The following is a 16,255-nucleotide window of genomic DNA, read 5'->3' on the forward strand; positions in this document are numbered from 1 at the left end:
ATACAGATAATGCTGTACTCGCTCATCCCTAATGTTCAGTATCTATCTTATAATTTTCTGTTATGACTTGTTTAGGATGGTGGAGACGATGATCTATAGATCCTATATCTTATATAGCAGGATGAAAAACCATAATTCACATTTCTATGGATGAAACACAATTTCAGAACCGAACGTAACGTCGACTGCCAATATCAAACACTAGGCCTACCTTTAACCATGTTTACCTGTACAAACAAAAAAGCTTAGATTATATGACCTTTGTCAGCTTTACAAAATATTTGTATAAAGTTTTTTTGCTTGGTTTTTTCCAACAGTAACCCCGTGGCTTGTTTAGCACGTAGACGTAGCCTACATAAGATGTTTCCCACTTTAGGCTATGTCTACATTCTTCAATAAATCTTTTTTTAAAAGAAGCAAGTTGACGTCAATAACGCATTCATGAGCAATAATAGCATTAAATCACTTCTGTATTGCTCCTCCTTTCCCAGAGGCCTCCGGTCCACCGCGGGACCCCGGTGTGGCCCACCAGAGCTGTCCGCCGATAGGTGCGCAGCGGTCGGATAACGTGCTAGCGGTTAGCCGGTTCCGCTCTGTGCAGCCCGGAATCCCCTGATGATCCAACACAAACCAAGCACAACACAAGGATACAATCGTGGCAGATGACCGATCAAGGTGATTGATCATCAGTCTGAGTCTTTCCGCAGCCCGAGACATCTTCTCGTCAGGTTGTGTCCCGGTGTGATCCCGTACACAAGAATAACGAGAGAAAGTGGGTTACGTCTCTTATAGGCGACAACCATGGGTTAGTGAAGGGCAAAAAGAGCACACGCACACGCGCGCGCACACACACACACACACACACACACACACGGGGGAGGGTGTTATTGTTAATATTAACCTCCATTGTAGGCTAATGGTTGAAAGCATATAATTAAGAGATGGATAACTCATAACCTGTTGCAATAAAAAACGAAATATATGCAAGGTCTACTAGAAGGGGTAAATGCTAATACACTGTAGCCCAATAAAGTTTATTGTGAGTTACTAACACTGTATAATCCTTTGAGGAAAAGTTCAGATAGCAGCATGAATGCTGACTCAAACGAGTTGCAGCTTTGTTCCAGCAGGTGGCGCCATCAATCAAAATATTAGTGTTAGTTTTTTTTAGTTGTCTGCCAAACGTATACCTATGTCCCATTTTTCCGTGTGTGCTTAGACTATAGGCAAGCTATTGATATTAATACTCCTTCTTTTCAAATTACATTTAATACAAAATTCACATTTGGAATGGAGAAATTAATTACAAGTTTCTGAGAGTAACGCCGACACAACTATCTTTTCCACTTGAAATACAGTATATTCCTTAAAATTCATTTTATTTGTTAGTCTATGATCAATTTTGGAAGATTACTGAATATGGACAGCAATCAAATCACCCTATAATAATTTCAGTTTGTTTTCTAATATATATTTTTTTTCATTTTGAAAAACTTGTTGTACAATGTTGTTACACTGTTTGACCGCTGAAAAGCTGCAGTGTTGCAAAGTTAAAAGGGAATACGTTACAAGAAACCGTAGAAAGGAGAGCTATTCAAATAAAGATCGCATTTCTTTATCTGCATTTCCCAACGCTTCCATTGGCTGCTGTAGAGCGGAACCGAGTTATTTATTAGATCGCCTGTTATAATATAAATAATAATATGAAATATGTCAAAACACAACTTTAAGAAGCTATGAATATATGCATGTAACTATCTACATAGGCTGTCTAGACATTGTAGAAAAAAAGTTATTTATGCCACTTTTATTTTGAAAACTATGACTGGAACTGTGAATATCGTCGTTGGTGCTTTTGTTTTGAAAGTTATAGGAAACGACACAGGTCCCGCTGATTGGCTTTATTTTGAAATGGTACAGGAAACCCCCACAGCGTGGTGATTGATGGCAGCTAGCTTGCACCGCTCCCGTCTCCTGTGTCGACAGCAGGTCCTCCTCTAGCCTCTTTAAACTGCTTTCACCGCCACACTAACGACATTTTGGGGGTTCGGTCTCAAGCTCTTCGTGCTCACACCCCGCATATCTCCCCGTGAGTTTCGGAGGATATTTCTTTTCTAACGTAGCGTTTGGAATCGAAACCAAACACAGACGGAGCTGTGTTTTAGCCTACTTCAGTGGGCGGATAAAGCGGAGGAGGGCAATCCGGGCCTGGCTGCTCCGGAGAGTTGGCTTGAAACCAGGCAATTCACCATTTTCAGGTAAATTGGCTCAAATTGTCAATTCTGGACATACACAGTCTGTCCGATAATGGACTCCGTGACGTTACATTTTGTCCGACCGCTTAGGACGAAGACTGCACAGTGGTGTGTGGAAATGTCAACACAGATGAAACGGTAGCTGAAGAATAATTCAGCCAGACTCATCTTATTTGCCCATTCATCAATATTTAACAACTACCGTATCGCACATATTTGAAACATAAAATCTCTTATTTTGTTATATCGGGTGCAAATAGTAGTCTGTTTTGTTTACCTAACGTAGACTATATGTATTGACAGCACCCCCCACCTGCGACATGATCCCTATATGTATTGTAGAAAGATCACAGACAAACTGCTAGAATACAATTGGAGTACCAACGTAAAATATAATTATGCCTATTGAAATTTAGAGCAAGAATAACTACTGCATTATTGTGATTTATGGGCTTGCAATTGTTCGCAGGAATCTGAATGCATTGCCTATTCTAAAAAATGTAATATGTAACACTGTAGACACGCTTTTCAAGCAATATTAAACGTCTTCATTATTAATCTTTGCCTACAGTCACAGATCCATGATGCCTACACCAGACTAGGTTACTTTTCACATGTGTTATTAACAGAGAGAGTTTGTTTTCAGATTTAAAGTATCAAAAATACATTTTTACAGTGGAAATGTGGATATTTGATTACCTCTAGCATCTGCCTTTATTTTGATGTACCTTTTCCTGTTATGACGTCATATGGCATCGTATAAATCTATGAACATTTTAAACTTTGTTCTGCTGTTGGAGGTGCCTTTAGTTCTGATTGTGCCGCATTCAATGCATATGCAAAAAAAATGGAAGAACCAGCTGAAGACATTTCCTCCTGCTAACTTGAAAACATCCTTTTGCTTGACACAATATCTCCTTGGAAATGACTTGTGTTCATGACTTTGTTGATTGTTGTTTTGATGGTTGTTTTACCAGTTTTTGCGAGTTCTGTTGAAGATGCTTTTGCGATTCATAACTCCAGGTGGAAGATAACGGTGCATACCCTCCCTCTAAATTATCTAGACATACAAGAACTATGTTTTTTTTTTGTAGTCACTTTGAGTGTATGGTAAATCTGAAACAACCCAAATGCACCATGCTGTTGTCACCCCGGAAACAGTGAGATATTAGGCTAAGTGAATTGTTGTTAGATAATCTCTCTAGATTCCTAAACACATCTAAAAATGCGTCATATTCCGTTTTACGGACATTACAGTTAGTGTGTACTTGGCAGTTGTCAATCATATCATAAAAGCATCATATCATCACTGTATGAATCAATAGCAGATGGTATCCGGTCATATCGACCACCTGTGATTCATTTCTGCAGTAGAGCATCCGTGATGCATTTAGGCTTCAGAGCCCGACCGATATATTGGCCGATATTTGTCATTTCCCAAATTATCGGTATTGGCATTTAAAATGGACAATACATTTTTTTAATGTATATTTTAAATATTCATTCATCAGAATCATTTATAATGAAAATAACTGATTCTGATAAATGAATATTTAAAAATAAAATAAAAACGGACTGTCAACCATGTTATGAGTGTTGGCCACCAGAAGGCGCTCTACAGCGTCCCTGTTGGCAACACTCTTATTTTTTTTCGTTATAATGTTTTTGGTCAAAGGACTTTAAGTTTCATATCTTAAATTTGTATTTTTATACATTTTATTTATCAGAGCTCTAATATATTTGGATGTTCCTCTGTTCTGTTGTGACAAAACAAATCTTCATATTAATTTTGTGAGAACTCATAAATAACTACAAATAACTAATGTTTTGTTACGCGTTTCTCGGTTTGTTTTGTTAAATATATATTGGCCGATATCTGATTTTTAAATAATCAAATGTTTGTGTCGGTATCGCCCTATAAAATCCTTATTGGTTGGGCTCTAGGCCCTTTTACACTTCCTGTTTGACCTGGATTTCCTTCCACTGTCCTTCAGCTGGAACGACTGGCCGCTCGTGTGTGTGTGTGTGTGTGTGTGTGTGTGTGTGTGTGTGTGTGTGTGTGTGTGTGTGTGTGTGTGTGTGTGTGTGTGTGTGTGTGTGTGTGTGTGTGTGTTGACCCACATTCAAATCTAGGCTGTTAGCTGTGAGAGTGATACACCCCCAGAGAACAAAGTAATTACCCTGGCAGTCTCCTCCCCATGTCTGTGGGCCATATAGCTTGTATCGATCTGTCTCTGCATTATGTCACATTGCAGCAGGAACATGAGATCTGAGAGTGTGTGCAATATGACACACTCACATACACACACGCTCTTTCTCACTTTTTTTTTCACCTGGGACTGACGGATGAGAATAGGTACAGTATAGCCAACTGTCTCCTAGCAGATTTAAATTTTGAGATGTGTGATTGGTTCCAGTTTGAGGAAATTAAAGTGCTGCCATGTGGCTTGTCGGTGATTGGTTTAAAACTTCCTGTTGGAGCAAAAGAGTCTGAGCAGGAGTCAGAGGGAGAGTTTTGGATGAAACAGGGCGAGCACAGGGGATCCCTTGTTAGAAAGATGGATGTAATCTGGGTAGAGGCTCCAAGTCAACTCAGTCTCCATTGACTGTTAAAAGTGGCATGCTACCAATTTAATGAATCCATTTATTTTAGCCCAGTTAACTAGCCGTGGCGAGTACATTTCATCCTGTAAAAATAGCCTTCTGTGGCTCTGGAAGTCTGATAAAGTAACCCTGACGTTCGGGTTGTCTCACTTTGGGCTTGGGGACTGCAAGTTTATAGTCTTGGCCTTGCCCTCTGCTGCTTTGATTTTGTCTCCTGTGAGTCCCCCAACCTTATGGAAGTCCCAACATGACATCATGACATGGCATAAACATACACACCGACTTTCTTAAGCCGAGTGGCCTGTCATCCGTACTCATTTTGAGCTACCCGCGTGTCTATGCTGTATACAGCGGGTGTAAACACACACGCCACTTGGTGTTATTTTTAATCCTATTATTATTTCCCGTACATTGTATGTATGTATGTATGTATGTATGTATATTGTGTGCTAGTATGTCATTATATTAATATTCTGTGCTCTGTGACTGATTTTGCTGCTGTGACACTGTAATTTCACATTTTATTGGGATCAATAAAAATCTATCTAGTTATCCATCTATTTCATCACTAGAAGAAAGCGACGGTTGAGTTTAGGAAACGTGACACATGGGACACAATCCCCGGCCTCCTGGGTGAAAGTCCTGTGTTTAACCCGTCCACCAACCTGACCAACCTCCCTCTGCAGATTTCCGCCCTTTCATACTACGAGCTATGAGGATAAACACCCTAAAAAGCAAGTATGCTTCTTGATAACACGCCAATAATGGCATATGAATTGTCGTGTCATACATACGCCATTTCATGAGATCAGTCTGAAAGTCCAGTGCTAAATCATTGGAGGGGCCCTTAAACTGATGAGGCAGGAACAGATATCAGACTTGTTTAAAAAAAAAAAAGAAGATAAAAAATCAGTGAAATGTGGCTGATGACATGACAGCGTGGTGAGCCAACCAGCTTGCTGTCAGCTGAAATGTTGGGATGTCCCACACTGTAGCAGTTTGTCTAAAGCTGGGGTGCCTGTCAGAATGAGGGGGGCGTGGTCACCATGTTGTTTGCATGTTATAGAGCAACATAACTCAATTACAAAGTACAATGAGTATTAAACTGTGTTATAAAATGTTTCTGTACTCAGGCTGACAAAAAAAAACATAACGTGTGGTGCAATGCATGGTGATATCCCTGCATGCTTAGCAGTCTGACTGCTCTTATTCATGATCAGCCTCAAACACTGTTGCTATTGACAACCAGGCCAGCAGCTTGCAATCTCCTTCTTTCTCTCTCCCGTTTATGTAACGCCAACTTGTGCAATGTTTTATTGATCAGAGAGAAGTATAAATGTGTGTTTATCATCTTGTGGATGTGTCTGTGTGAACATGTATGCCTCTTCGTGTGTGTGTGTGTGTGTGTGTGTGTGTGTGTGTGTGTGTGTGTGTGTGTGTGTGTGTGTGTGTGTGTGTGTGTGTGTGGTGTGTGTGTGTGGTGTGTGTTGTGTTGTGAGTGAACCTTCCAGTTTTCTCTCCGAGTGTAATGATGATAGACAGACGTCCTCAGGTCAGAACATAGAGCATGTTAACCTCCTTCTATCAGCCAAATATCTCCCTGTGTTTTCCTTTCATCACGGAGTTGTTTTTACCATGTTTTGATGGTAAAAAAAGTAAACTTCATTAGCGGTTACATTTTTTTCTCGATTATTAATGAGTGTTTTTCATTTAACGGTTTGACTACATGCTTATTCAGTAGACCATCTAGTGTTCTCCACACTCCCAGACTTTCACATTTCATGCTTCTTTACATTGAAAGCAAAACAGACTGTAATGGCATATGTCCGTGAAACAGCTGTTTCAACCTTCCCCGACCTGGCTGTAACTCCATGTATTTTAAAGTAAATGCACAAATATCTGTGTTTATACATTATTTTTGGAGGTGAGACATGGAAAAGCAGTTTTAGAAAGATGAAAATATATTTGGGCCAACCAGGTAGGGGGGGTCGAGTTTTCCCATGTTATCCTATGGAGACTGACGGGCTGTGGGGCGTCATTTGGATATCCAGTGGTCTAACCCACATTAAAAACCTAGTGCAACGACATTTTCCACAATAGAAAACATGACATAAATGGAAAAACCTACTGTTCTAGCTATAAAAATGGCAGAATCATTCACAGTACATGAATGATTTCAATAACCGCTTCATACACGCTTCAGGATGACGGCAATGAGTTGTTAACATTCACAAAGACGTATCGCCCTGCAACAATCTATCTAAAATAACACCTTTTTGAAGTACCATTCATGATATATAGTCTAATATTAAAGTTGTGGGAAGTTTATATGGCTTAAACTGTACGTTTTATTCGTTCCCCCATGCTGTTTCATTTGTCCCGTCCAGGAGGGACAGATGAAATATTATGCACATCCCACTTTTACTGTAATAACTCCTGAACGGTTTTGTTCAAAGCTGAAAATGCAACTAGATGACAGGTGTAGGTTGGTAGTGACAAACTATTAGTTTTCAGTGCGATACGACCGCTTTGTAAATTATGTTTAATTTAAGTGTTTCAACTGTCCCGGCTCTCCCCTACTCCCTTTCCCTTTTTTGTTGGTAAGAACTGTTGAGTGCTGTCTATCATTCATTGTTTAACACCTGAGGAAGAACAGAACATGTGAAAAACCATAGACTATAACTACATGTGAGAGGAGGACTTGCTAACAGCCCTTGGGGCTGATGGGAAATGTCTCCCTGCCATTGCACTGCCACAGGGTGTACATTATGTAGGTGAAGTAGTAATTATTGGGCTTTTTTGGGGTCTGACTAATTCTAGGGCTCCACAATGAATACAATTAGTGTGGGCTGGGTGCAGCAAGAACACACAATTAGACACATTCATAGCCATAGGAACACATACACACATATATGCACACACACACTGAGGGAAGTTATGTGAGCCATGCAAGGAATCTGAAGTGCTGCAAGTCTATTCTTTCTGGATCTCACACACAACTTTTTCTACCTCAAAAGTACAAAATGTAGGTCATGCTGCATCAACGTGTGCGTGTGCGTGTGCGTGTGCGTGTGCGTGTGTGTGTGTGTGTGTGTGTGTGTGTGTGTTATCACTCATAATACTGGTGTGGTCATCTTGTATGAATGTTATTGGGTGTCAGAAGGCATGTGTGGTCAACTATGTGTGTCACATAGTTGTGTAAGAAAATGGACGAGTGTGTTAGCCTTGTCTTTGTTCTCTCTCAGACAAATACACACACACACATTGCACACTGACACACACATTGTGCTGTAATACACCGACACACACATTGTGCTGTAATACACCCACACACACACACACACACACACACACACACACACGGTCCTTACCATTATTCCGATGTGTTTTGCCACCATAACCTGTCCAATTGCACCCAGGATAACTATCCCATCATGCTTTGCCAGGTGTGTGTGTATGGAAGGTTTAGTTGGGTGGCTAACATTGGCTCATAATCCAAAGAATAACCAAGGGCATTGTTTGTTAGAGCAGCATCAGACAGGGATTACATGATGCACACAGACACATGCAGAGGTCACGCTGTAAAACAAACAAACCTGCGGTTCATTCATGAAGTCGCTTTCCCTCATGTGGTGAGCACTCACTGTAAAAATGAAGTGAAGATGCTAAAATATTCATCAAACACACAGGATGAGTAAGATGTCTGAATCATGTTTTCTTCTGTTCTTAAACTGTGCTCAATGACACCAGGAGAAATGACATGTCAGTGTTCTTTAAGAACACTTTGTTATGCAGAGGATTTCCTTCTTGTAAAATATGTGTTTAATCCTAATGTGTACGTAATCAGATTATTCAACACTTCACCTAATGAACCCAAAGGAACCTTAGCTTGACTTAATCCAACACTCTAAACTGCTTATTTGAAGAAATACTGCACAGACCAAAATGGCTTTCTGTTGTTAAAATATTCACACTCCTTTCACTTCAAGGTAGGACTGAACAATTTAGGGGCAAACTCTAAATTACGATTTTTAGATTGCGCTAACTTCAATCAAACTCCAAGCCTGTTTTGGTGGCCTGCATAATGTGTATAAAATGATTTTCACATTACAAGATTCTAAAAGATTTTATGTGCACACCAACTAGAGCCCGACCGATAAAGGATTTTTAAGGCTGATACGATACAAATATTTTTTTTAAAAATCCGATATACTGTATATTTAAAAAAATCCATAATGCATAACAAACCCGATTTCCCTAACATTAGTTATTTGTAGTTATTTATGTGTTCTCACTAAAATAGTAAGATAAATATTTGTTTTATTGTCACAACAGAACAGAGGAACATCAAAATATATTAAAGTTCTGATAAATAAAAGATATAAAAATACAAACTTAAGATATAAAACCTAAAGTCCTTTTTAAATAAAACAAAATATTTAGCATTACCAACAGGGACGTTGTAGAGCGTCCTCTGGTGGACAAACCATGCAACGCCAACACCCATAACATGGTTGACCGTCCGTTTTTATTTTATATTTATCGGTATCGGCATTTATGGTTTTTATTTTCATCAGAATCATTTATGACAAATGATTCTGATTCTGAGCAGACCTGCTCGGTTCTTTCGAAGAATGAAAGGATATGTTTACTGCACTCACTATCTAACTGAAAAATGTAATCGGACATTCTAAATGCGCATTCCGATAGTTAGGGGAAATGTCTAATATCGGCCAGTATATTGTCTCACACCTAAGATCTCTGGCTCTAACACCAACACACACACACACACACACACACACAAGTGGCACGGTGTCAGTGCCAAGTACAGTCCGCTGTAGTCATTCTGCTGTTAAGGACATCCGGTCCTACACAACTCTTACCATCTGCCTGCTTTTCTAAAACGATTTTCCTAACCCGTCTCACATATTCATCACATAATAACAATGACAAATCGTTCCATGTGCAGTAGAATATGGTGGACTTCACACTGACTTTTAGTTTTTAAAGGAGGTATTGTTTTTTTGTGGAAATGTACCTCTCTGCTGTAGCTCTGGGAGTTTTAAGACCAACTTGTTCTGATTGCTTTCTCTTACTTTGTTGCCTCCTCTTACTTCTCTCAGGATAAAAGTGAGTTTCCTCTTTAATCTCAAGTACAAATCTGTATTTATCCCTCTTTTCTCCCCCGGCGGGTTAATTGCCTCACAGACAGGCGCTATCTGCAATCAGTGCCAACAAAGTGCATCAAAAGTTCAGAGTAAAGCACTCGTGAAAACACAATCCTTCACGAGGCCCGGAGAGAAAAGAGTCACGCCTTGTTGCTTTTTTAGCCATTTGAAATGAATTATTTTACAGTAAAAGCAGGAAGTTCCCAATATTCCTCTGAGATTGTACGTTTCTCAAGCTCATCACCGTATTAGCACCGGTAAGCAACTCATTCCTCATTATCTGAAAGGTCGGATCAATATTGAGGTCAGTAACACTTGGTGCGTTTGCACACACGCCAATAATCCGGTCTAATCAGATTAAAGTAGCACTCCTATATGTGCAGTGCAGTGATGGGCTGAACAGACTAAGAAACTACAACAACTCTGACTTTATCAACAGAAAGCCCACGGATGAAGAGATTAGAATACAGTCCTACGCCATTTGATTGACAGCAGATCTCTGTGAGGCACGCCACTGCCGTGAGCACATGGCATCGTAGATAGAAATCCAGCAGGCGTCCCTGGTGAATGCAGAGTTGCAGTGAGGCAGAGAAATATATCATTGGCTCCGTCATGTTTCTTGATCGTCCGCTGCAGGGAAAGAGAAAAGGGAGTTAGCTGGTCCTTGGTGTGGTGAGGATGTGCGATGTGGTTGAAAAATAATAATAGCAAATCCGATTTGAGACGCATCATTTGCTGTTTTTGGGAATAGACGATAAGCAAGTTCCACAATAATTGCAAACGCAGTGAGATACTGAAATTGGACAGTACCATAGACTGATAGGAATTCAATGGACTTAAAACCACACTGGTTTTGTTCAACTTCATGTGTTAATTAGTGAGCTTTCGAGGTCTTTGTAGACAGATTATGAAGCCTTTGGAAGGAGTTAGGCTACCTGTTTTCTCAGGGTTTATTGTGTTTGTGCTAAGCTAACTGGCTGCTGGATGGTGTTACATTGAGTATAGACATTAGAGTGGTATCAATGTGATCATCTAACTCTCTTTAAGTAAGCAAGTAAGCATTAGAGCTCAACCGATATATCGGCCGGCCGATAACTATTGCTATCGGCATTTATAATGGCCGATAAAAATGGCAGTTTTAAATAAAATCTATTCATTTTATTTTTTTTATTTTTAAATGAACATTTTAAAAAACAAATAAAAACGGTCAACCATGTTATGAACGTTGACGTTGGATAGTGTGTCCACCAGAGGGCGCTCTATAACGTCCTTGTTGCCCCAGTGTGTAAATTATGTTATTTTAGAAATAACTACAAATAACTAATGTTGGGAAAATCTGTTTAGTTATTAGTTTCTGGATTTTTGTTTTTTTTTAATATATTTTGGAATATCGGATTTTTTAAATAACCAAATATTTGTAGCGGTAGTGGCGTTAAACATCCTCCATCGGTCGGGCTCAAATAAGCATATTTCTCAAAAGGAATACTCCTTAAATGTAATGGTAACAAGTACTTCTTCCAGTTCCTTCCATTGCTTTGCTTACATTATCCGTTAGCCACTGGGCATGGAAAAGTCAGTGTAAATATACTGAAACTTAGCAAAGAATGTCTGCTAATATTTGTGTAATATTGTTCACTCTTTAATCTTCAGATTTTAAATACTTATTTAAAACTTATTTTAGACTATTATGTTCAGACTAACCCCTTTGCATGGCAGCTTTCTTTAAGAACATAATGCAACATCTGAGAATGTTGACTACTTTTGTCAAATGAATACAGGTTTTTTTTTTTTTTGAAAGGCATGCTAAATACTTCTCAAAGTAAGGCATCAAAAATTGTTTTCTCTATGGAAACTCTGGTATGATATTGTCTTACTAGTATAGAAAAAATTCAAACGATACCTAGTTGCAGACATTAAAGACATTGTGTGCAATGGACAAACATACATGTTGGAAATTAACATTTATTGTTTCTGTTTTCATAAACTCCAGCAATCATTGGTTCAATAAAGCTGTGTGCGTCACAACAGCTGAAGTAGGCACAAAGATATTCTGTGGCCAGCAAATGTCTGATGTAATGAATAAAAATGGGAAATGTTGCATCACCGTCTCGGGACGGGACGTCCCACCTGGCTTGGCATGAAGACAGGAAATAGCCCAGGCCACTGTTGGATAGTATGAGAGAGAGAGACACACACACACACACACACACACACACACAAAACAGAGGGTACCTCAGGGAGGGAAGTGAACACCTGTTCCCAGAGGCCTCGGGGTGAGCGGAGATGGATTTGTTGACTGTGCTCAGGGGAGTGGTGGGGCGTGAGAAAAAGGATGCACGATGGAAAGCCGTAAAACAGACAGCGGAGGAGGAGGAGAGTTGATAATAGAGGGAGGGAGGTTAAAGTCATGTTCCTTTGTGTAGGCCAACCAGCCATCCTTTGAGAGCTCTCTCTGGTAGGGTGTTGTTTTTGTGTTGTTGGGTGTGGGTGACTGTAGCTGTGTTGTTGCTATGATCTGACTGAGCACATTCTAAAGCTGCAGTTGGTAACTTTGCATGTGGATGACCCCCAGCTGGCAACAAGAGCTCACGGATTCTTTCGTGATTTTATTTTCCATGCAGCTTCACAAATTAAAAGCATTGAAAGTTGTCAATATTTGGCTGAGTATGCTCCATTCATAGGCTTAGTTTTAAAGATATTTGTTGCCGGAAAGCTTTTCAGAAAATTCTCTAGACATTTTTTATCTAACGCCCTATAAGACCAATATTACCTGGGGACCTTCAGCACTCTGTGATAATTACCATATTTCGGCAAACACACAGGTCGTGTAATAATATTAGTCCCGTGCAAATTGTCATCTCTGATTTGTGGTTATATTGGCTGTGTTGGCAAGAAAAGTTGGGATCATTATCCCCCATCATATGTGGGGGTCAATAAGTTCAAGCAAAATACAGACTTGGGTAATATTGTGTCAACACGCCGCACAGAACACAGACGTGGAGGGGTTACATCTGTATGACGTGAGGTCTGACCCTAGTTCTGCGCGAATCGGGCTTAAGACTGGTTTGCATTTGTCATACATATTTTGTCGTGTGTGTGTGTGTGTGTGTGTGTGTGCGCGCGCACGCGCTTTCTCCACTGGAATGTGCCATCTCCAGCTGTGTGTTTGGATTCTCCAACCAAACATTCAGACAGGACAACACACTTTCTTGTGTGTGTTGGATGGACCGGAAGCTTCTCGTTAATCTAGTGTGGATGTAATGAGACGGACGAGTGTTATGTAACAGACGGAGTGGGTGTTGATTTCACAAACACAACGGGGGGGGTGTCAAAGAGAGGGTTAACAGCAGGTGGTTAATGTTTTCATAACCAAATCGTTTACTGCCATGAAAGTATTGTCTATTTTTTCTTCTTCTGAGGACAATATCTACATCCCAACATTAAATGCAAGCACGTACTTCAATGAGCTCAGGAATGACTGTGTATTTTTATATATATACACACACACACTACCGTTCAAAAGTTTGGGGTCACCCAAACAATTTTGTGTTTTCCTGAAAAGTCACACTTATTCACCACCATACGTTGTGAAATGAATAGAAAATAGAGTCAAGACATTGACAAGGTTAGAAATAATGATTTGTATTTGAAATAAGATTTTTTTTACATCAAACTTTGCTTTCGTCAAAGAATCCTCCATTTGCAGCAATTCCAGCATTGCAGACCTTTGGCATTGTAGCTGTTAATTTGTTGAGGTAATCTGGAGAAATGTCACCCCACGCCTCCAGAAGCAGCTCCCACAAGTTGGATTGGTTGGATGGGCACTTCTTGCGTACCATATGGTCGAGCTGCTCCCACAACAGCTAAATGGGGTTCAGATCTGGTGACTGCCAGCTGCCTGCTTCTGCTCTAAATAGTTCTGCACCATTTGAGGAAGGTTGGTTTAGGGTTATTGTCCGTTGTAGGATGAAATTGGCTCCAATCAAGCGCTGTCCAATGGGTATGGCCATGGCGTTGCAAAATGGAGTGATAGCCTTCCTTATTCAGAATCCTTTTACCCTGTACAAATCTCCACTTACCAGCACCAAGCACCCCAGACCATAGAATACCCCACCAGCTTAACAGATGGCGTCAGGCATTCTTCCAGCATCTTTACATGTTGTATCGCGTTCACAAACGTTCTCTTGTGATCCAAACACCTCAAACTTGGATTCATCCGTCCACAAACCATTTTTCCAGTCTTCCTCTGTCCAATGTCTGTGTTCTTTTGCCCATCTAATCTTTTTCTTTATTGCCAGTCTCGATAGGCTTTTTTCTTTGACACTCTGCCTGAAGCCAGAATCCGCAGCCGCCTCTTCACTGTGATGTTGACACTGGTATTTGCGGGTATATTTAATGAAGATGCCAGCTGGGGACCGTGAGGCGTCTGTTCTTCAAACTAGAGACTTGAGTTACTATCTTCTTTCTCAGTGTGCAACGCGGCCTCCCACTCTTTTTTACTCTGGGTAGAGCCTGTTGTGCTGTCCTCTGAATGGGAGTAGTACACACGTTGTAGGAAATCTTCAATTCTTAGCAATGTCTCACATGGATAGCCTTCATTTCTAAGGACAAGATAGACTGTCGAGTTCAGATGAAAGTCTCTTTTCTGGCCATTTTGAGCGTGTAATTGACCCCCACAAATGTGATGCTCCAGAAACATCTGCTCAAAGGAAGGTCAGTTTTGTAGCTTTGTAACGACCTAAACTGTTTTCAGATGTGTGAACATGATTGCACAAGGGTTTTCTAATCACAATTAGCCTTCTGAGCCAATGAGCAAACACATTGTAATTAGAACATGGAGTGATAGTTGCTGGAAATGGGCCTCTATAACACCTATGTAGAATGCACCAAAAACCAGACATTTGCAGCTAGAATAGTCATTTACACACATTAGCAAGATAGAGTGTATTTCGTCAAAGTTAAGAATAGTTTGAAGTTATCTTCATTGAAAAGTACAGTGCTTTTCCTTCAAAAACAAGGACATTCAATGTGACCCCAACATTTGAATACGGTAGGGTGTGTGTGTGTGTGTATGTATGTATATAATATATATATATATATATATATATATATATATATATATATATATATTTTATACATGTAGCACTTTGAGATTTATTAATGAAAAGTGCATTATAGATAAAATGTATTATTATTATTATACCTTACTGTAAGACAGCACAGTCCACTTAGACCCAACAAAGTGAATTTGGAAGCTGCAGTTGGCAATTGTGTATGCTATCAAGCCGTAACAATGACTTTCAGCGGTGCAAATCACTTGTTTATACAGTCAGAAGCTAGAATGAGGTCAGCAGGGCAACATGACCATCATTCATGTTCACTCCAACACCTGCTGCAGAAAGCTAACATCTGCCCATACTGCCTATTTTAAAGCATTTGCCATTTGGAAAACCACAGCTTATCAGTTGGGAGGAAAATCATCTTTATTACTTATGTAAACCTAGCTAGTGCAACCATCGTTCTTTCGTGTCACTTTTGAGAAGCTACAAAATGGCAACTTTTAAAGAAAATTTGGATTGTGCAACAAGGCAGGCCTGCTCGGTTCTTTCGAAGAATGAAAGGATATGTTTACTGCACTCACTATCTAACTGGGACATTTTGGGACCAATTGGCGGGGATTTGCTATGGACAAGATGCACACGTCTGTACACTGATAAGAGCAAATGATGTGTGACCATGTATCCAGCTAATTTACATAGCTCACGTAACTTCATTTAATATTGCAAATGTTCCACCAAAACAAGTTTCTTCTCGAGACTATTTTGCGCCTCTGCGTCCGGAGCTTAGCACAGACCGAGACTATTGTGATTGGTTTAAAGAAATGTAAACAACCCAGAGCTTTTTTAATCTTCCTATCCAGGAGTGTGTGTGGTGTAGCCAGACCTGCTGTATTTCCACAGCGCTGGGGAGATAGGTCTGGCAATGCGAAACTAACAACCGATAAAAGAGGATCATCTAACCTGCACGCTGTCCCTGTTTTGTAATTGGAGATAGATGAAGTGTATTGCCTTTGGCATGACCTTAAGCTAACCCCCGCACACAAACGCTCCTATATATATTTATATATATACACAGTCTGTTTGTTTCTTTCGAACCTCCCCCTCCCCCTGCTGCAAACACATGACACTGTATTGTTTGGTCGTGCAGTCAAACGTGTGTGTGTGTGTG

The 16,255-nt window shown here is 40.1% G+C and overlaps 2 protein-coding genes across 2 annotated transcripts in view; one reads left to right on the top strand and one right to left on the bottom strand.

Moving 5' to 3' along the window:
• phyh (phytanoyl-CoA 2-hydroxylase) overlaps positions 1–863 on the bottom strand; it is a 21,491-nt gene extending 20,628 nt beyond the window's left edge. The window contains exon 1 of the mRNA XM_032504691.1: positions 652–863. Coding sequence (XP_032360582.1) covers positions 652–717 — 66 coding nt within the window. The 5' untranslated portion in view covers positions 718–863. The remainder of the gene's footprint in view (positions 1–651) is intronic.
• Positions 864–1,913: 1,050 nt separating this feature from the next.
• Positions 1,914–16,255, top strand: part of cdk17 (cyclin dependent kinase 17) — a 57,934-nt gene continuing 43,592 nt past the window's right edge. Inside the window, exon 1 of the mRNA XM_032504676.1 lies at positions 1,914–2,258. The gene's annotated coding sequence lies outside the window, so the exon portion shown is untranslated. The remainder of the gene's footprint in view (positions 2,259–16,255) is intronic.

Source organism: Etheostoma spectabile, chromosome 23 (assembly GCF_008692095.1).
Source record: "Etheostoma spectabile isolate EspeVRDwgs_2016 chromosome 23, UIUC_Espe_1.0, whole genome shotgun sequence".
Lineage (NCBI taxonomy): Eukaryota > Metazoa > Chordata > Actinopteri > Perciformes > Percidae > Etheostoma > Etheostoma spectabile.